The sequence below is a fragment of the Cladophialophora carrionii genome (genome assembly GCF_000365165.1).
Source record: "Cladophialophora carrionii CBS 160.54 unplaced genomic scaffold supercont1.12, whole genome shotgun sequence".
Classification (NCBI taxonomy): domain Eukaryota; kingdom Fungi; phylum Ascomycota; class Eurotiomycetes; order Chaetothyriales; family Herpotrichiellaceae; genus Cladophialophora; species Cladophialophora carrionii.
Window position 1 is genome coordinate 511,976 of NW_008481819.1, and position 21,050 is coordinate 533,025.

A 21,050-nucleotide genomic window follows, 5' to 3' on the forward strand; every position below is an offset into this window, starting at 1 on the left:
GGCCTCGTGGGTGCCAACGCCAATGATGCTGTCATAGTTGTCGGACTCAAGTAGAGTTTTCCGGCGCCAGGGCCACACCGGACTTTCTACGGCGTCCGCTCTGACTCTGAGACTTTGGGCATCTGTACGAGTTCTGATACCATTGTTGGTGTTGAAGTGTGATTCTCAATGCGAACAAGGGATGACTAACAACGAGCGACGGAAAGAGCCGTCGTGCTCGGTTGACCTTCCGCTCAAGGACTCGTTTCCCCACTAAATCTCCCCTCAGGCACCCACCCGCTCTGATTGGTCGACACGCCGACCGCCGCGGGCGCCCGCCATCGAATTCAGAAGATTCAAGAAGTTTTGTGCGAGACAAGCCTCAATTAGTTCTCACACTTCTCAGCCTGCACCGCTTGTCGAACACTCATCTCGGTCGCAACGTACAGTACATCTACGCTCGCTCTTCGTCAGTGTGTGCGTGCGCTTTCTCCCCCTCAAAGCTTTTACCTGTAGGACCGATCGCAATGGCGGAACCAAAGAGTGGTAAGGCTCACCGCGTATGTCAATGCGAAGTGCGCATGACCTGACTCAGTCCCCATGTAGGAAGACCTAGAGTCTACTTCGACATCTCCATCGGTGGTAGAAAACAAGGTCGAATCGTCCTCGAGCTTGTAAGTGCACACCGTGGCCTCACTGTGAGCCAGCCTTGTCTAACGCAGATCACAGTACAATGACAGTACGTCACTCTGTTCTCGCTCCCCTCTCACTTCTCACTGACGTCCTGCAAAGTTGTACCGAAGACGGCCGAAAACTTCCGCGCCTTGTGCACTGGTGAAAAGGGAATCGGAAAGCAGGGCAAGCCGCTACATTACAAAGGTGGGTGGGCACTCAGATACTGTTGACATCGGGCGAGGCTGAGCTGTGAGCTAGGATCGATCTTCCACAGAGTGATCAAGTCGTTCATGATCCAAGGTGGTGACTTTACGAGAGCCAACGGCACCGGAGGCGAGTCAATCTACGGTGAAAAGTTTGACGACGAGAACTTCGAGCTGAAGCATGACCGGCCCTTCCTACTGTCCATGGCCAACTCGGGTCCCGGCACCAATGGATCGCAGTTCTTCATCACCACCGTCCCGACTCCGCACCTCGATGGCAAGCACGTTGTCTTTGGCGAAGTCATCAATGGCAAGAACATCGTCCGCACAATCGAGAACCTACCCCTGCAATCAGACAAACCCGTGGGCGGTGACGTGGTAATCGACGATTGTGGCCAGCTCGAAGGTGAGAGCTACAACACAGCCACTCAGAAAGTAGCCGATCCAACCGGCGATCCATACGAGGACTACCCCGACGACCAGGGCGAATCTTTGAAGGGTGAGGAGTACTACAAGATTGCACTGGATCTCAAGGACTTCGGCAACAAGGCGTTCAAAGCCGGCGATGTCGAGACTGGCATCGAGAAGTACCAGAAAGGCCTGCGGTACCTCAACGAATACCCCGCAGCCAACGACAACGATCCCAAAGACCTCCAGAGCAACTTAGACCACCTGCGATTCACGCTGCACAGCAACTCTGCGCTTCTGGCCGTCAAGGCCAAGCGCTACGAGGAGGCCGAGAAGTGGGCTACTTTTGCCATTGAAGCTCCTCCCAAGGATGCAAAGGACACGGACAAGGCCAAAGTATACTTCCGCCGCGCACAGGCGCGGGTGGCTCTGAAGGATCTGGAGGAGGCGCTCAAGGACTTCGAGCAGGCTGCCAAACTGGCGCCAGAGGATGCGGCGATCAAGTCGGAACTGGCGAAGACGAAAAAGACCCTAGCGGACAGCTTGAAGAAGGAAAAGGAAAGCTACAAGAAATTCTTCACCAGCTGAACTGGCGAATTGACCAGAGGGGATTATGAGCTCGGTGTACTGGCCGGCAGGTTGGTATGGACACACAGGGGCGCGGGTGGGGGCAGCCTTGGGACGGTAGCATTACATAAAAGGCGTCCTGTCAAGGAGCAACAACCTCTTCATGGGAGGCGTGGTCGGCGCACTGACTATTCCAGCGTGCATCTTCCCAGATGAGTTGAGACCGTCTGCTGGTGCAACAAATGACATTGTGATCCAGTAACCACGCAACGTGTCCACAATCGGTGCCATGCTGAGGGGATCGGCACAAGGATGATCAAACCCAGCCGCCTCATCCACGTACTGTGTAGCACGTCTTTTCCCCTGCATCTGTGCGTACTCCCAACAGCGTGCTCAAGGCTGACTCCTTCCCTCTGCATTTCCGGGCGCCAAATTAGCGGTACTCTTCCCATTCTTCATCTCCTCCCGCCAAGTCTGTCTCTCCTGGCTGGCGACTCCAGGCCCCTTGTACACACTCCCGTACGGCCCAGACGCCCAGCTCTTGCCCTCCTTGGCCTTCTCCGTCTCTGGCCTCCCCTTGGCGCTAAACTTGCGGCGGTACAACTTGCCATATACAAGCAGGTAGTACAGCCGGAAGGCCAGGAAGGCGAACTTGTCGTTCTCCAGATCTTCCGGGTAGTCGGCACCGAGGTCGACGGCGGCGGCAATGCCGGCCATGATGGCGATCTCGTGCGCGTTGACTAGCGTCCAACTGCTCGCATAGCGCACGCGGTTCCGGCCCTGCAGGAACATCATCCAGGGCACGACCAGCACGTAGTGCGTCCAGCTGTGGCAGAGCTGGTGCCACCAGTCCTTCCGGATGATTTTGGTGTCGTCGATCTCGCCGTCGCTCCACAGGTGGCCGTCGCGCTTCTTGTTCAGGAAGATCGTCTGGAAGACGTGGTTCTCGAAGGGCACGTTCTCCGGGAACTGGCACTGGTAGTTGGTCGTGTCGAAGCACATTTCCAGCTTGCTGATGTCCTGCGGGTACATCTTGATGTAGTACATGGGGCGGAAGTTTCGCTTGGCGTACTCGATGCGTGAGGACTGGTCGTCCTTCCCGGTCAGGGACTGTACGGCAGGAGTGGCCTCCGAGTAGAAGTTCTCGTAGTGCTTCTTCATGTAGTCCGAGTCGGTGTGCGTGATGGTGATATCGTCCGAGAACTTGGCCGAGCCGAGGACTTGTCGCTCGCGCCAGGAGGACGTCTTGCTGAGGACGCGTTTCGCCGTGTCGGCGAGGCAGCAGAGCACGAGTTCGTCGTAGTGTTCCTCGAATGTTGGGGCCTGGGGATCGCCAAACTGGGCATTGTGGTGGTCCGGTTCGGGGGTACGGTGCTTGAGAGAGACGATCACACCGCGCGACTTGGAGCGGTGGAGGACGCTGACGAGCTCGGTGGAGAGGCGGACTGTCACACCTCGCGATTCCAGGTCCTTTTGCCAGGTGGTGTAGAAGTCGCCGAAGTTGGGGAAGACGACCATGGGAGGCAGATTGGACGCGATGCTGAGTTTGTCGTACGGGTACCACATGCCGTAGGTGGGCGAGGTTATCAGACGTTCAAGCATTATGGAAGGCACATTGGGTGCTTCGTTGCCGGTACCGAGGAACAAGGCGACCATGGGGAGGGCGACAGTGTTGGTAAATTCCTCGGAGAAGAACCATAGCTTGAAAAAGATCTTCATGGGGATGAGGGCGAAGAAAATCTCGAACCAGCGCATGAATCTGATGGCGAAGTGGAGTCGGCGGACTTCGCTTTGATGCTTCTTGATCAGTTCCGTGGGAAAGACGTTGGTCCAGAATGTTTCGCCCTTGCCGAAGGAGACCTGCAGGTTGACAGGGTCGGCATGGTAGCCTTGACGGGCAAACATGGTGAGCGTGTGGTGGAAGATGAAGCTGCCGCCCTGGACGCCCTGGTTGAACCAGCTTGCTCCATGACGATCCTTGTCAAGAGGGCATGAGAAGGCTTGTCCGCCGCAATAATCGACAGCATCGATCAAGGTGACGTCGTATTTCTCAGGATGTTGGGATAGGTGGTAGGCTGTGGACATCCCGCCCGCGCCCGCACCGACGATGAGAACCCTCTTGCGACCATCCTTCGTGTTACTGATGGGTTTCTGAGACATGGCGGCAGTGGTAGCGACAGAGGTTCGGCCCTCAATATCCTGGCGGAAGGAAGCGCTGTCCATCAACAAGATATGCTATCAAGAAGCACAACCATATGAACTGGTGGCAAGGCGAGCATGGCCTGTTCCTGGCTATATGTAACAATGTCGTGAAAGTCAATGGAGCTGTGGTGGTTGGCAAGCTTGGAAGGTTTCCATGATCCGTTCATTGTGGCTTGCGACGTCATCACCTCGAACTTTTTGTCATCCGTCCAGATCTCATCTTGAATCTGTTCGCATGCAGATCGATCTTCGCAACTAGGCGGGTCCGCATTAGCTCCGATCATTCCGGCTTCGCTAATCTGTGTGATTCGCTTTTCTTTTCCTGCTCGTGCTTGAGGCTGCTGTACTGTTGCTGGTGCTGTCGATCTCATTGGGTGTGCGGGTGGACGATGTCTGTCCTGTTGTGATGGTCGAAGAGTTAGTTGTCCGACGGTCCTTTCCGGACTTCAAGGCCTGCACGAGTCTTCCAATCGTCGTGAGATGCACATCTATATTAAAGCGTTCTTTGAGATTTTGCTGGATCGCTCTCCGCTCGGCGGCGGGGTGCTCTGCGAGGTAGCCCTTGACGCCTTGAAATGCATAGTCCGGTACCTTGGGTGGTCGGCCCCTTGGACGCCGGTTACGCTCCAGTATCTCTGGGTCAATCGCGCTGCGGGTTTTCACCTGCGAGATAAATGGTTGAGAGACACCCAGGGCGGCGGCGATGTCTGATGGTTTGACGCCGGCAGCCAGTTGAACCAGGACCAGGTTCCGGACTTCGTCCGAATACCGGAAATGGTAACCACCTGAGACCATTGCTAGGTACCCGGATGCTGGTTTCACAATTTACATAGCAGATCCTTCGAACGGCCTGGCAAGATTCGCTGTCGCGGTGGATTCCAAGCATACTACAGAGTATGTACGGAGTTGTGGGAGTACGTGTAGGATAACGACACGGTTTTGGATTTTTGACCGCAAACAGAAGGTCGGCCGATGACAGACTCACTTCCTCACTCAGGCCTCACTCTTGCATCACAGCATACTTCTACCGAACACAGCTTCACTCGTGACAGCAATCATCGACGAACAAACAATGGATGCAAAGAGAGGACCGCGGACACTCTTCGGAAATCGAGGATTATACCAGCGCAGTTGGCTTGCAGTCCCATCCCCGAGCCTGTGCCCGAACTTGTGCCTAGTCGCGTCCCCGAAGGTCAAACATGGTTGAGCCCAACATGCTATCACCCGCGACCCACACTGAGCATAGAAATGCTGACTGTTAAGACACAGCAACTTCCCATAGCCACGCGTGCGAATACCATATTTCCTGTCCTTCTTCGCAAATCAATTGCAATTGACGCTGGAGAGTGCATGCGCTTTCAGCACAAACAACCGAACTCAAGAGGTGAAGACCGAAACGTACTACAAAGAGAGACATATGGTAAGCTGTCAAAATACTGCAAGAGCGCATCTGGTTCATGGTTGGGTTGCTGTTCGCTTCTTGCTCCATTCACAAGAAACTCTCAATCAGTGTGACACTATCCCTTCATGTCACGAGAGTCGCCTCTTTTCTTTTCATTGCCTCTGGTGGCTGCGGCTGCACAATCAATTACTATGTCACCGCTGAATTCCCTCACTGTTTGTTGTCACAATGCGATTGTGTTGTTGGCCCTCTGTTGCCATTCAAGGCAATGGGAATTAGTCTGAGTAGTGAACGTTCGGGGATGTTCCTTCAAGACAGAAGGCAGGGAGTCGGATCTACAAAAGGTCATACCCATCCTTTCGAAGTCGGAGAACATTACATCCTTGGAGGGCAGATCCACCACGGCTCAAGAACAACCCAAGGTATTCGACAGTGCCCAGCAAGTTCCGTACTGGCCTTCTCCAGCATTTCGCATGCGCAGCCATGGGCGCAAGCATGTCAACTTCCGGCCCGCCAGGTGCTCAAGTAGAACCATTCGAAAAGAAATGTGACTGCCACATACGAGTGGTACGATATTTTTGCCGCACATGTGATGAAAACGGCGTGAGGACTCTGCTCCCGTCTCCGTTCTACAGAGACAATCCTCGCAAGTTTTGGGTGGTCGATATTACCTGCGAAGGTCACGGCAGATCTGAGATTACCAGAGATGTTCGAAGCATCAAGGCGCTGCTGCCATGCAAGCGCTGTGAGTTTCCCCAAGCATAAGATGCAGCTGCCTTCGTACTGGAGTCGACAAATGCTAATGTGAAGTAGGCAAGATTTGCAAGAAGAGGGCGGAGAACTCTTCACAGCTATCAACTAGCACCTCCGATCTCTGAGGCTCTCCCTGACCACCCAACGGAACTCTTCCAAGCGTCAGCGTGGTGACCGTTTCTTGCGGCCCAGTTACAGATGTCAATCGAGTTACTTCTTGCTGCTCTCATTCGGGAGCAACTGGCACTTGTACGCCAGCCGACATGGATCCCAGGAACATGACGTTGGTAGACTGATACCATAATGGCGACATCTCCCCGTAACAGCTGATCTGGACCACGATACTTCCCAGCCCGTTCATGCCGCGCCTTTATTCCCATCCTCAGAGTCGCGACGCGCGGGCTCCGGATCGAAGCTTGCTCAGCTTCAAAGCCTCTCGCACCCCCAGGTCAATCATGACATCTTCAGAACCGCCGGGGACGATCAATGCAATCACACTGCGTGAAATGGCTTCGATTCGCGCGCCCTGACCGCTCTTCGTAAGACCGAGCCTGCCGCCGTCAGTCCTGCTACCACTACCGCACGCTCACTCCACTTGCTGGGGTGATGGACAAAGACAAGGGATTGGCTGGTACTCACCCGCCCATGATCTTCACACATTCATCCGCCACGTACTTGGCTACCATGCCCGCCTCGACTTTAAGCAAAGCCGTCGTCCCGCCTAGGAGCCTGTTCCCCTCTTTCTCACTGAGATGGTCCAGCTCATATACGATCTGTTCGACCCACGCCTGCAGGGCCTCGACCTTCTTCCCGCACAATCCCAATTTATGCCGCACAACAGGCTGCTCGATCAGCTTCCCACCAAAGACATCCCTCTTCTGCGCCCACGTGAACGCATCTTCCAGGCAGATGCGCGCCCCGCGGAGGGCCTGGAACGTAATCCACAACCTCTCGTGATTGAAGTTGGACATGATAAACTTGAACCCGCCGCCCTCTTCCCCAATCAGCATGTCGGCCGGCACTTTGACGTCTTCGAACGTAATGTACGTGGTGGAGCTTAACTTGCCGGCCCCGATCTCAATCTTGCGGCACTGAATGCCCGGTAAATGGCGGTCGATGAGGAGGAAACTCAGCCCCGCGGCACCCGAGCCGGGTGCACCCGTCCGCACAGCCGTGCTGAAGTAGTCGCTGAACATGCCGTTGGTGATCCACTTCTTCTCGCCGTTGACGATGTAGTGCTTCCCGTCAGCGGTTTTCTCGGCCGTGGTGGTCAAATTGCGGACGTCGGAACCCGCACTGGGTTCCGTGATCGCGAGGGAGATGCGTTTCTGCCCCGACAGGATCTCAGGGAGGACCTTGGCCTGCAGGGCTGGGGAGGCGAATTGACGAATTGGCGGCGCACCGACCGTCTGAACGATGGAGACTTGTCAATAGATGCCACGCATGGAATGAAATGATCTTGAACGGTCAATGGATGTCGCACACGTATTGCGCCTAAACACACCGTCTCCCCCAACGGGAGGATTGAGGAGCCCAGGGAGACAGGACAAGGCGAACAGTACAACGCAACAAGGTCACAGAAGAGACAAAAGACGTGAGATGACCTAGACATGAGATCAAACGGATAATACAAAACGAGACGAGATAAAAAGAAGGAAGACCCACCAACCCGACGAAAATCGAACTGACAGCTCCCCCTCTGTACAGTTCATCCCAGAGCACGAGATCGTGAAACCCATCCCATTCCTGCGGCTGAGCCTGCTGTGCAGACCGACCAGCGTCTGCAGCGACTGCTCCGCGTCGACGGCCATCCCACGAAACTGTCTTGACTCAAGTAGTGACGTCCTCAATTTGAGGGAAGAATGCCAGCGAGAGCCGGGAAGCTCGATCTCCAAAGTAGACGAGGAAGACTGTCGGACAATGTGCAAGTGTGCAGGAGCCACCAAAGGAGAAAGCATGTCGCCAATCACCCTGGAAGTCTTGCTGTGGAGGCTAACTAAGGAGCGACCACCCTTCATCAGACGCCACCGATCCTGACCTGGCTCTCGGGTCAACCTCCAGTTGTCTAAAGAGGAGTTCCAAGGTTCCCCAACCGGGCGGAATTCAACACAGTCCTCTTGGGCATCGTACCAATGAACGAAGTCTGTGGTAACATCCACAGGAAATTCTCCCTCCAGAATCCGGGTTGGGACCAGATCCAAGGTGCGACCATCCTTGACTGCTCGAACCAGAAGATCTTTACTGTTAGGATGAAGTGCATCCGACGAGGGTCGAATGTCAAGGTGAACGGCATACCCAGCATAATCTCGCTTCACGGAGAATTGTATGCCAGGCAGGGTACTTGGCATGACTTCAAGATCGGACTGGCCAAACAGCGTGCGGTACATCGGATGCGCCATGTACTGAGAAGGCAAACGGGCTAAAGGGAGTCCATTGACCAGTAGTTTGCCAGTTAAGGGGTTGTAATGGACTACGACCGGCTTATCACCGCCAAGGGGGGACAGCGTGTTGAACAGCCAGTTGTCGAACTGGGGTGAGACAGGATGCCAGCTATTGCCCACTCCGTATGAGGACCACGCCTACCCTATAGCATGGTCAAGGAAGGTATGGACTTCAGATATCGACAATTTATGTCATTAAAATCGGGTAGCTCCGGTAGCAAAGCGATTTCCATCGCCGATGCAGGATTGGGGTCAGGGGATCTGAAGATCCCAAGATGGTGGAAGCGCCGTTCTGGATGAGCATACAGCATTGCAAAAAGATGAATCCGCCTTCAGGCACAACGAGGATACCCTCTAAGGAGCTGTCGTCGACATTGAAGGTTCCGACACAGATCAAAGCGAGCTCAGCCACGTGATACAGGAGATCCGTTCGGTGTGAGTCATCGGTCGCTCCAGACGCCCTGTCCGTCAGAAGATTAACCCAGCCGAACGTTACTCTTCGGACGGCACATAGATACGACCGGCACCGGTCCTTGATCTACTCCGCATTAGTCAGCGATAACAGTCGAACCGACATGGCGATGAACGTATTGACCGCATAGGACGATTCCCAATCCTCGCCAACACGCTCTAGACTCCTTTCGAGGCTTCGTAAGGGGGCGGTCGCGAAATGCGGATCCCCGAGCACCTCGTGGCCGGCCCTCAGTACATTGCTGTCCTGTGGAGGCCTAGCTTGGTAGATCGATTGTAGGATCACTAGACTAGTTTCCACCTTTCTAAAACCTACGGAGGGTACGGCGAGCTGTACCAGAATATTGAGCCACTGTATGCGATACCTAAGTGGAATGACACACAGCGCCTTGTACTCATCTACAGATATATAGCGCGGGACAGTCAGACTGGCCTGCTATAACGGTGTCTAGGAGGGGCCACTAGGGGCGGTACTAGGACGAAACAGGTATTGCTGGAGCGATGACGAGGACATGGGGAGCCGGGAGGTTAGTAAGTTGGCGACAGCATCTGGTATCTCGAAGGCGTTGATAAAAGTACTCGTTGTATCGTCCAAATACCTATACTGCAGCCCATTATTAAGGCATATATAGCTTTCAGTTCTGACAACGGAGATGGAGTTATTACGCCGATAGGTAACAGTATGTAGTTTGCTCTTAGACAGAAGAGAGACGCGCTGCGTAGAGCTCCAGAGAACGAAAAAGGAAGAAAGACCCTGGTAGCTCTTTAAAGGATAATGTACCCGAGGTCTAACTGCGGATAGAGATTTAGCTTATAAGACTTAGACAAGTAGAAATAGAGCTGTGCCGCGCCACTGACCGAAAAAGGGAGGCACACAGAGCTTAAAAACGGTCGATTTCGCTTCTAAGTCTTTTTCGGGCAACGGCCACTCGTGAACGCCGATGGTAATCCTGTTCGCCTGCGATTTATAGCCGCACCTTCTGCACCTGCTGCTGTAACGTGTCTTTCGGATATCATTGTCATGGTCGACTACGACCTCGTGATACTCGCAAACACTCTGTTTATGATGTCGCATGAGCTAACGGTATTCCTCCGTTTTTCGGTGCAGTTCTTGCACTTTTATATTTCTGGTTTGGGTGGCAGGGAAGACAATGTCGTCACGGAGACGCCGATGTTTGGAGGACTGATTAGAGTATCTCACGGCAAAACAATCCGACCGACCGTACTCCCGAAAACTCGATGGAGACGCGTGGTGTGTAAGTCGTTGACGGCTCTGGAAATACTCCTTCGCGCGGAGCAGTCGCTGTATCTAACACTTGAACGGTAATAGTAAGCCTCGGAGCACTTCGGGTGGCACGCTAGGATCGTAGCCTTAAAGAAATTCATAGAGGTGTACGGTGGACCGGTCGTAGGCGATCCAGAGCTCGATCACGGTTAATAGTAGAACGGAATAGCTCTCGGAGTTTCCAGTATATAAAGGTGACGCAGTCCGAAAATACGCTGTGATTAACGCACCCAACTTTTCATAGGTGTTAACATTCCCCCTGTGACGCTCTAGCTATTAGGGCAGGCACGACGCCACCTATGTCTTAAGGGCGTTGAGGTTATACACCATATACTCTTCGGAGGCGCACGGAACGGTCGGTAGGGTGTCTGCCGGATATTTAATTAAGACCATAAGGGCCGTGTCAGCGCTGCTCCTTTCGACTAACCGGTAAGGGTCAGGTCTCTAGTCACAATACTCGAATAGGGGTGTAGGAGATACGACATAGGGCAAGGTATAGCAGACAGCTAAGTGTGACAAGATACTCAAGGTAGGTATAAGTAGATGATATGAGTTGGCTACGAAGGAGTGTAACTAGACTGTCTAATAATGAGCGTATATATTGCTGCCGAGTTCCTAGGAGCCTCGGTCTAGGCAGATATAGAAGAGTTCGACTGTTCTAAAAAGGGCGTAAGGCTTTAGTAAGGACTGCTAGTGATGGGTGGCGAGGCTAGTATAGGTAGAAATGGTATCTTAGAGGCTTACTGGGGTGGGATTAGCTCTAAGCCCATCGAGACGGGGATTATTTCCTAAAGCAGGCTACTGAATTAACATAGGACCCGCAATTTATTGCTGAAAGGATTGCAGAGCGGATTAGGCAACTGGGAAACCCTATCCAAGAGGCGGACTTCAGCTGGTTGGACGCTAACTATAAGGACAGGATGCGGGCTGTTGAAGCTGCCGTGGAAAGAGCGACCGGCACCTCCGGATAAGGGTATACTGGCCGGACACGAAGCTGCGGCGCCGAATGTGTGAACACTGTATCCCCTGTATGCTAGCTCTTGGTGCCGCAGTGCCTTGGGTCACTTGCGGGTCACACGCCCAATTCGGGACTGTCTCGGTACAATTATAATTGGTCAACTGCTTAAATAGGTCAAAACAGCAACTAAAAGTCCTCATGCTAATGCAATTCTCTCCGCTAGTAACAGACCAGGCTGGCAGCTCAAGGAAGTGTCGCAGAGTCTATCGGCGCCTGCCTTTTACGGTAATGACTCGGACTCGAGTCGATTAGCCCGTAAATGTGCGAAGACGCTGTAAGCTACCGACACATGAACGGATGGCCTAGGTCGCTGAAACAGCTCACCATCTTGGGGGAGTAGAGCCTTTAACACTGCACATTTTTGGTGGTCACGCGTCAAACTAAACCCGGTATGGCCCCTGCCATGCCTAAATCTGGGAGAATGCCACAAAGATATCTTTCCGCAAGTATCGTACCGAGAAATGCAGCAGTGTTTTTCTAGCTGTGAACGACTCAGACAGTTCACATCGATGAATAGGTGGCGTACAGATGTTCCATCGACACGAATCTACGAAGTTCAGCTCAAACCCTCCTCGCCAACTTTTATTACAAGTCGTCCCAATATGCTTCCTTCATTCGTTGATTGACAGCAGCGCTCCACATCTTGAAGTGTGCTCCTACTCAGTACAGGGTGGACAAGCCCTCGTACAGTGAAGTCCAGCGCCTCCTCCATATCCTAAATCCCGTGAATAAGTATGATTACCCACATCAATTGATCGGATAGCTTTCCTACCTTGCGGGTTCCGGTAACGGATCCAGCGATGTTGAGCCTTCGCGAATTGTTCAATCCCGGCCAAGTACCCGAGAATGCGTCTGTTCCCTGCGGCAATGCAACAGAGACCACGGTTCCGCCTGGTCGTAGGAATAATGGAGCGACTCTGAAAGCTTCCTTCCTTGGGGCTGCAACAACCACACCGTGCGCCCCGTATGATGTGATTTTGATCACCTCGGATACTAGGTCTCCGGTTTTCGCGCGGTCAATAAACCTTTCAACACCTAGCCGTTCGCAGAGTTTCTCCTTCTCACTTCCTTTTGCGATACCTATGACCTGCATACCCATTGCTTTACCGTACTGGACTGCAAGATGACCAAGTCCACCGCCTGCACCGAGGACCACGATCCATTCTCCGGATCGAACAGCACTCCGCTTGCAAGCGGTGTACGCCGTGAGACCGCCACACATCAAAACAGCGGCTTCGTCATCAGGGACGCTGACTGGGATCCTGTGTATGATCAGCCAACCAAATCATAACGCTTGCCATTCAACGACCTACCTCGTGGCATAATGACCATCTGTGAGAAGGTATTCCTGGAACGTGCCCGGTGCGTTGAAGCCGGGATTATGTTGCGATGCACACTGCAGCTCATCTGTTCCGTTCCGGCAGAACTCACAGTGTCCACAAACAGAAGAAACCCACTTGATGCCAACTCTGTCGCCGATCTTCCAGATGTCCTGCATATCGGGATGCACAGCCGCAACTCGCCCCGCAGCTTCATGGCCAGGCACACCTTTTGTCGATTCTTGCATTTTCATCTGCCAACGATCGTAAATCAGGAATCTGTCAGAGCCACAAATGCCTGCCCAGCTGATTTTGACTAGAATCTGTCCCGGTCCTGGCGCTTGTGGCATCGGAATGCGTTTGACAATCAAGGTCGCTTTCTCCCCGTCGCCCTGCCGCACCGCTGCAAGTTGATCTTTCGGTAAGCTCATCATTGTCGAAGTGCAAAGAGTCCAAAATTCGAGGCCGTCTCTATTACAATTGTCAGTGTCGTCCTCGTGTTGATACGTACCCTTTATGTTGGCTGGACAGAGCTATCGCCATTACTAAATGCCTCGGCTCCCTTGCCAACAAGGCTTGCCGGAAAGGATGCATTTATCATACTAGCCGTTTCAGGTAATCACCTGTTCGGGAATTAGTCGCGTCACATTCTCTTGTGGTTCCCTCTGTTTGAATTTGACGATGCATGATGGTGACCACTCCGTCGTGCAGCCAGAGCTAGAAGTGTGCTATTCTTGCAAGATCTCGGACGCTGTTCTCCCAGAAGAAGGGTTGCATATGCTCTTCTATCTGGCTTCACTCCAGGGCTTCGAAATGCTCGTCGAGGTGCTGCCTAACTGACTCTCGCTGAGGAGGCACAGTCTGACTAGTATGCATTAGTGTTAGAATCATCAGCATGATCCACAGTCGGCATTCTCGATCAAATCTGATATGACTTGGTGTTTGGCGCAGTGCCATGTTGGCCAAAGCCTTCAGCACGGTCTCGGAGAAGCCCTCAATGGCCGTGTAATCGAAATTGACGACCCTGAGCAAGAAGCAGCATGCCACCAACCCGTGACAGACAAATTGTTCAGTCGGAGTCGTTTGCAGCGGACTCCATTTCCACAAATCAACGAGTGTCGTTTGAAGCGGCCGCAGGGCCTTAAATGCTCGCCGTTGCCACCAATGGCGTGTCACCTCTTCGAAACACGGGCCTAGGGCGGGCAGATCCGAAAGAACAGGCCGTCACACCAGACATCTTCTTTGACTTACCCTTAGCCTCATGGAGAAAAGCCCCCCGAAACTCATCGACGAAAACCCCGATTTCGTGTGCACCCCGGGTATGAGGACCTTCTGGGACAGGACTCGACTGGTTCGGCAGCGGCGCAGCAGATCCCTGGTTGACGAGGGATGCGATACAAAGTTAATGAAAATGCTCCCTAGGTCTGCACCACGATGATGAAACGAAGTATGAGGGGCGTCTTAAACTCTGGCGAAACTTCTATCTATGCTGGGAAGCGCTTGGACAACGATAGAAAGAAATCGTGCAAGCGGCCGTGAAAGGCGGAAGGCTACCAGCAGACATGCTGTCAACAGCCATCATCAGATGTCTCGGAGACCAAGGAGTGGCTATGAGTGATAAGCTGGAGGCTTATGGGTTGGTCGATTATGAAATGGGTATTTGGGAAGAACATATAACCCACGTTTTTGCTGAGTGCCTCGATCTCCTTGATCGGTAGGACCGACGTCTGAACCGGTAAATCTCGGCATCACCGGGAAGAGATGTGGCAGTGGTTGCATCGGTATGCACCTGCAATGCTTAACGTTGTCGCCTTGAAAGCTAGGAATGGAAGGATCGGAATAACGACAGCCGGGTATCTCTAAATGTGACGGACACACGACCATCTGAGAACTTGGATCCTTTCTCTGGAGTCCCGAACCACTTTCTGGTGACTGGTCTTGAGGATCAACTTCATCCTGATATGCACTAGACCCTCAACCTGGGACCACGGACGGGAGAATCATGCCCACTAAGTCTTCTTGGACCGATTTTGCAGTTGCTTGATAACCTCCTTCTGCTGGTACCGCCATTCTCGTTGGACTTTTTCTCCTTGATGAATCGTCAGAGGCTTTGCTTGGTGTTGTTTCAAGGTCTAGGCGTGGCCTCAATCTTTCCTTCTATAGATGGCGAGCCTTGGTTTGGGTCGAGAAGAGTCGGCATTGGCTTGCTTCAGACGAGAGAGGATTCTATGGTCGCATGTACCGGTTATCGTATCCGTGAGCTGATCGTTTGAAATGTGGCCGCAATCAAATTCGATGGTATCTGTGCCACACGTATCTCAGAAGTGTACCTCACAATCAAATTGGCCCACAAGATGGCCGACTTCCGTGACCATCATATAGGAATGGTAATACCGCCTTGAGGCTGGCTCTGCGGAGAGACCGATGGAAATCGATGTCCTGATGGGATGCTATTAACCCGGTGTCGAGGATGTAGCGCGGCACCACGTTTCTCCTAGCATTCAGGGCGTATCCATAGCTCCCCAGCCGCGCGGCGCAGTCGACGGACAGTAGTTCGCCGATGGCGGGAGCGGTGGTCGAGAAAGGTCGAAGAGAGGATATGTGGCATCGCAAATCAGATGACAAGCCAAGCGACGAGGTCCAGCGGGCTCGGAGGACGAAGAGGCCGGAATCGAACGAGGCAGAGAGCTATGTGGGATGCATACAGTGCATCTCAGAAGCAGAGATCAGAACCGTTCCTTTCCTCGCCACGATGAATGTTCTTGATCCGCCCAGAGGTCGTCGCGCAGGAAGGTCACAAGGGGGACTCGCAGGGCGGGATACGTGGAGGGGATGAATCGCCGAGATATAGAGGGGGCGGTACATGTCATTCGGTCTAGGTCTGGGATCGCGGACACCCGAGCGTGTACTCCAAATCCTGAGAGCGAGCAGGAAAATGTTTGTGTGTCAGGTCACATTTCATTGAATCGGCATCTAACATCCAAGGAGATCCGCGGTGAACAGTCGACCGGCACTCAGATTTGTTCAAGATCGAGCGAGGAGACGTCCAAATCAACGAAAAGATACTCTTCAACCCGGCAAGAGGGACGGGTTTGGCTCTGAGATGTTGAGACGCCTCCGAGCTCCTGGGTTCTTTCCAAGTCCGAATAGAGCCCTAGGCTTTCCGGCGTTCGGGTATTGTGCCGGGTCTCGTGAGATCTTTAGTTTGTAGTCTCGAAAGTTGTGGTTAATGGTGGAAGTTGCCGCTTCGCCTTTTTACGGTAACACCCAGCACAAAACAAGGTATCTGGTACTGCTATTGTCTAGCCTTTGCCCCATGACCACCGAGACTAAGGGATCGGCAGGACATCCCGGCCTGCCCCGTAGCGGATGGTGTTCCAGGAATTTCGAACGAACGCGCGGTCTCTAAAGTCGGTGACATTATATCTAAGGTGGACCGTCCTATAATGGTACTACTAGTGCCTGTATCGCGGTAAGATACTTGAGGTTTTATATAGTCTAGGACCTACGCTACTATAATTATAGGACTGTAGTATAGGTTATTCCTTTATGTCTTTCATCCTTAGGCTACTGCGATAATAAGGTCGTCTACCTTCGCGACTAGAGCGTTAATATCCGAGAATCTAGTGTCTTCTATTCGCTTTAATATCCGATTATAATAAATTACCTATAATAGTAGTTTCTTCCTCTAAAGCGCATCCTTAGACTTCCGGAAGTAGAGTAAACTAATGTTAGCGCTACTTCTTTCGACTAACTAGTAAGAGTTAGGTCTCTAGTCACAATACTCTTAGTAGGGTATAGAGGATACAACACGAGTATTACATACAACCTCGCGAAAGACCGGTCATAAGTCGCTAAGTAAAGACTCGCTATATTTATTAAATATCTAGAGGAAACACGGGACGAGCCCGGCCTAGCTATAACCTATTATATAATAGGCTCTACTAGCTCTAGGGGTATAGTAGTAGAGCGAGTAGAGCGAGTAGAGTATAGTATAGAGTATATAGATATAAATATACTTATTATTAAATAGTCTAGTTACACTTCTTTATAGCTAACTTATATTATCTACTTATACTAACCTTTAAGTATCTTATTATATCTAGTCGCCTACTATACCTTACTCTATATTATATTCTCTATACCCCTACTTAAGTATTATAACTAGAGACCTAACCCTTACTAGTTAATTAAAAGGAGTAGCGCTAATACTTTAGTTACTACCCTTAATATAATATAAGTATATATATAAGTAAGTATACTAGACCTTCTTTACCTACTAATAAAAGCCTCGCTTACTAGGTCTTATACTTATTATTAAATAAGACTATATTAGTAAGATCTAGTACTTTACGACTAATACCTTCTACCTTAACACTATTTATTATAACTACCGAGGTAAAAGGGTATTTAGGTAACACCCTAAAGCTCTATAAAGAAGAGCGGAAGGGGCTAACCCCCTTCCTTTAATATATAAATATATTTTTCCTAATAAACCCTACTAAATTCCTAGATAAGCTTACTAAGGTTCTATTTACTAGCTCTTACCTAGAGGGAGATACTAAGACTTAGTTTAGACCCTACCTTAGGGACTATATTACTAATATACTAGCTAATTAGAGCGTTAATATAGTAACTATCTTTAGTACTTATAACGAGTTTAAGGAATAATTTAAGACTACCTTTAGTATATAGAATAAAGAGCGAGAGGTAGAAGGGTAGGTTATAAATCTTTAATAGACTAGATCCGCGTAGAAATACGCGACTAAGTTTAGGAGACTTATCGCTATCCTTAAGTAGGACGATAGTATAATAGTCCTTATCTTTAGAGAAGGCCTAAAACCCGTAATTCGTTAGGAACTATAAAATAATATAACCTAATGATTAGCTAACTTAATAGTAGAGGCTATTAAGGTTAATAGCGACCTCTAGGACTTCTATAAAGACCGGTAAAGGGGTAATAAAGCCGTATATATAGTAAAGAGGGTCTATAAGCTAAATACCCTTAAGTAGCGAGAACTATACTATAGACCTATACCGATAGGCCTAGATATAACCTAAAAGAAAAAAGATAATATTAAGGGTAAATCCTAAAGGGGTAATAAAGGCGCTAAGATTCCTAAAGAAGAAAGGGAGCGATACTTTAAAGAAAAATTATACCTTTATTACGGGAAGCCTAGATATATCGCGAGAAACTACTAATTTAAGGCCTAGATATATAATAAAGAGAAATACTATCGGATTAAGGAAATAAATATAGTAAAAGGGGAAGTAGTATAAGGAAAAGAAACTATACTTAATAAAGGACTTATAAAGATTATATAGCTTATAATAACTTACCTTTATATTTAAATAAAGTACTAGAGAATCGCTACTTATACTAACCCTTAGTATCTATAGGGGCTAAGATAATACTACTACTATATTTATAACTCGAAGGGAAGGGTTAAGTCTTTAATAATAGTAGTTAAACTTTAGTTCTATAATAACCCTAACTACTTATAATAAGATATAGCCCCTTATAAGAAATATATTTACTAAGGTAGAGACCTTAAGATATAGTATATATACTAGTATAAGGTATAAAACCTATTAGAGCCCGAAAGAGAATTATCGCTAAAGTATTTTATAGCGGAACCGGAAAATAACTAAGATAGGGTCTTTAATAGAGGGAAAGTAATATATATATTAGAAATAGAGGATACCTTAATACTAAGTATATAGTATTAGGCTACTACTAGGTGCGCTAACCTAAAGATATACTATATCTAAAGGGAATATATTTATATAGGATACTACTTAAAGGGAAACCTATAAAACTATAAGAGATTAGTTATACTATAGTTTTATAATTAACTAAACTACTTATATAAATAAGAAGGGTTTAGGTATCTATATTAAGGGATATTAAATAGTAAGATATCTATAATTACTAGAGAATTATTAACTAAAGAGGGATCTAGTATAGACCCTTAGGAAGACGAATATTAAAAGATATAAAATAAGTATAACTAGTATATAGAATAAGCTAATAGAAAAGTTAAGGAAGTTTATTAGGTATACAGGTAATAAGGTGTCTCTATACTATAAATTAATAAGACCCTTATAGAGGTATTTATAACTTTATATTACCCCTATAACTTAGCTTATAACTACTTAATAAGGAGGATTCCTTATATATATAGTTAATATTTCGACTATATTTAACCTTAGAGACTCGGAATAAATAAACTAGAGATAGAGGTAGCTTATAAATAAGTAGAAAGTCGATATATTACCTAGGACTATAAAATACTATAATTTAGCGGGGAAGACTAGGAAAATTATCTTTACTAGCTAAAAAAGGAGTAGATTTAGTACTTAGAGAACTACTTACTAAATTAGTAGCTTAGTCCCTAAGACCTAAACTAGAGATAACTAACGAGGCTCTAGTTCTTTAGTTTAATATAGCCTAAACTTAGTACTTATAAGTTATTATCCTTAGCGGAATACTAGAGGACTAATATATATATATCCTAGTAGATTTAGGATATACTAGTATATTTATCTATACTTAAGTAACCTAGAAGTTAGCTAGATAAAGAGTTACTAAATAGGAAACCTATAAGCTTATAGATTTTAATAGTATTATAATATCTAGGATCTCGGAAGAGTTAAGATTAGTATAGCTAGTTATTAATAAATATAAAGAGGTACTTAACCTAGATATTAATATTATAAAGTATAATATTATCCTAGGAATAGTATAGTTAAAAAGGTATAACCTATAGATTAATTAGAGAATAAATAAGCTTATATTTTCCTAATACTAATATAGCGAGCTAGTTAATAAGAAACTACTATTTATAAAGGTAATATAAGTATACTTAGCGGGAAGGATATTAGCTAAAGTAGTTTAAGCGGAATATCCTTCTAAATACGAAAACTTCGCGGAGTTCTTTAAAGAAAAGTATAGTATTAATATACTACTAGAGTATAAACCTTAGAACTATAAGATAGCTCTAAAGAAGAATATATTACTAATATTCGGACTTCTCTATTTATTATTAGCGAAGGAAGAGGAAGTACTATAGTAATACTTAAAAGGGAATATAGTAAAAGAATATATCTAATTATTAAAATCCTTAACGAGATATTTAATCCTTTTTATTCCTAAGAAAGGAGGAAAGCTATAACTATATATCGACTTTCGGAAACTTAATTATATTACTATTAAGAATATCTATTCCTTACCTTAAATTGATAAGTTATAGGATCGCCTTTAAGGTATATAATTCTTTATAGTTATCGATATCCGAGACGCTTATTACTAAATCTGAATAAAGAAAGAAGAAGAATAAAAGATAGTATTTAGAACTCGATATAGATTATATAAATACTATATTATACTCTTTAAGTTAATTAATATACTAGTAACCTTCTAAGCTTTAATTAATAATATCCTATAGAGGTACCTAGATATTTCTATAACACCTACCTCGATAATATCTTAATCTTCTCTAAAACCTACGAGGAATATATAGGGTATATTTAAAAGGTCCTAGAGGCTCTTAGAGAGTATAGTCTCCTAATTAAGGTTAATAAGTATAAGTTCTATAAGGAACGGGTTAAGTTCCTTAGATATATTATATCCTAATAAAGTTTATAAATAGACTTAGATAAGGTAAAATTAGTATTAGAATAAGAAGAGCTTAAAACATTAAAGGAAGTATAAGTATTTTTAGGATTCGCTAACTTTTATTAGAAGTTTATTTAAGGGTACTCGCGGGTTGCGATACCTTTAATGAACTTAACTAAAAAGAAGGAGGAACTCTTCTTCCTTATATAGGAAGCTAGAGTCGCTTTTAAATAACTTAAATAGGTATTTATATAGGCGCTAATCTTAATACTATTTAACCCTAGTCTCTAAATAGTTCTTAAGACTAATACTTTGGATAGAGCTATTATAGCTATTCTAGTATAGGCTTACCTAGATAGCTAAACTCGACTTATAGCTTACTACTCTCGAAAGATAACGAGACCTAAGCTAAACTATAATATTTATAATAAGGAATTACTTACTATTATAGAAGTATTCCGAATATAGAGAGTTTACTTAGAGGGACCTAAGTACTCGGTTAAGGTATTCTTAGACTATAAGAACTTACTTTACTAGAATATAACGAAAACTCTTAATAAATAATAAGTATACTAGGTAGAGACCCTTACCGCGTATAATTTCTAGATTTTTTATATTAAGGGCACCGAAAATAGAAGAGCCGACGCCCTTAGCTAAAGACTAGACTATATAAAAAATTTTAAAATAAGCCCTATATCTCTACTATAAT

At 47.7% G+C, this 21,050-nt stretch overlaps 6 protein-coding genes across 6 annotated transcripts; 2 read left to right on the top strand and 4 right to left on the bottom strand.

Moving 5' to 3' along the window:
* Nucleotides 1-506: 506 nt before the first annotated feature.
* G647_10149 (peptidyl-prolyl cis-trans isomerase D) lies at nt 507-1,853 on the top strand (the record flags this gene model as incomplete). Its single annotated transcript, XM_008726141.1, has 5 exons — nt 507-525; nt 586-653; nt 709-718; nt 772-858; nt 913-1,853. The coding sequence occupies 5 exons, from the start codon at nt 507-509 to the stop codon at nt 1,851-1,853; spliced, it is 1,125 nt and encodes a 374-aa protein (XP_008724363.1).
* Nucleotides 1,854-2,225: 372 nt separating this feature from the next.
* On the bottom strand, nt 2,226-3,992 carry G647_10150 (uncharacterized protein; the record flags this gene model as incomplete). Its single annotated transcript, XM_008726142.1, has 1 exon — nt 2,226-3,992. One exon carries the CDS (start codon nt 3,990-3,992, stop codon nt 2,226-2,228), a length of 1,767 nt encoding a protein of 588 aa, XP_008724364.1.
* A 336-nt stretch (nt 3,993-4,328) lies between these two features.
* On the bottom strand, nt 4,329-4,829 carry G647_10151 (uncharacterized protein; the record flags this gene model as incomplete). Its single annotated transcript, XM_008726143.1, has 1 exon — nt 4,329-4,829. The coding sequence occupies one exon, from the start codon at nt 4,827-4,829 to the stop codon at nt 4,329-4,331; it is 501 nt and encodes a 166-aa protein (XP_008724365.1).
* Nucleotides 4,830-6,571: 1,742 nt separating this feature from the next.
* On the bottom strand, nt 6,572-8,588 carry G647_10152 (uncharacterized protein; the record flags this gene model as incomplete). The annotated part of the gene is made up of 3 exons (XM_008726144.1): nt 6,572-6,740; nt 6,829-7,598; nt 8,160-8,588. The coding sequence occupies 3 exons, from the start codon at nt 8,586-8,588 to the stop codon at nt 6,572-6,574; spliced, it is 1,368 nt and encodes a 455-aa protein (XP_008724366.1).
* Nucleotides 8,589-12,119: 3,531 nt separating this feature from the next.
* G647_10153 (uncharacterized protein) lies at nt 12,120-13,157 on the bottom strand (the record flags this gene model as incomplete). Its single annotated transcript, XM_008726145.1, has 2 exons — nt 12,120-12,666; nt 12,718-13,157. 2 exons carry the CDS (start codon nt 13,155-13,157, stop codon nt 12,120-12,122), a joined length of 987 nt encoding a protein of 328 aa, XP_008724367.1.
* Nucleotides 13,158-14,285: 1,128 nt separating this feature from the next.
* Nucleotides 14,286-14,441, top strand: G647_10154 (uncharacterized protein; the record flags this gene model as incomplete). Its single annotated transcript, XM_008726146.1, has 1 exon — nt 14,286-14,441. One exon carries the CDS (start codon nt 14,286-14,288, stop codon nt 14,439-14,441), a length of 156 nt encoding a protein of 51 aa, XP_008724368.1.
* Nucleotides 14,442-21,050: the final 6,609 nt, after the last annotated feature.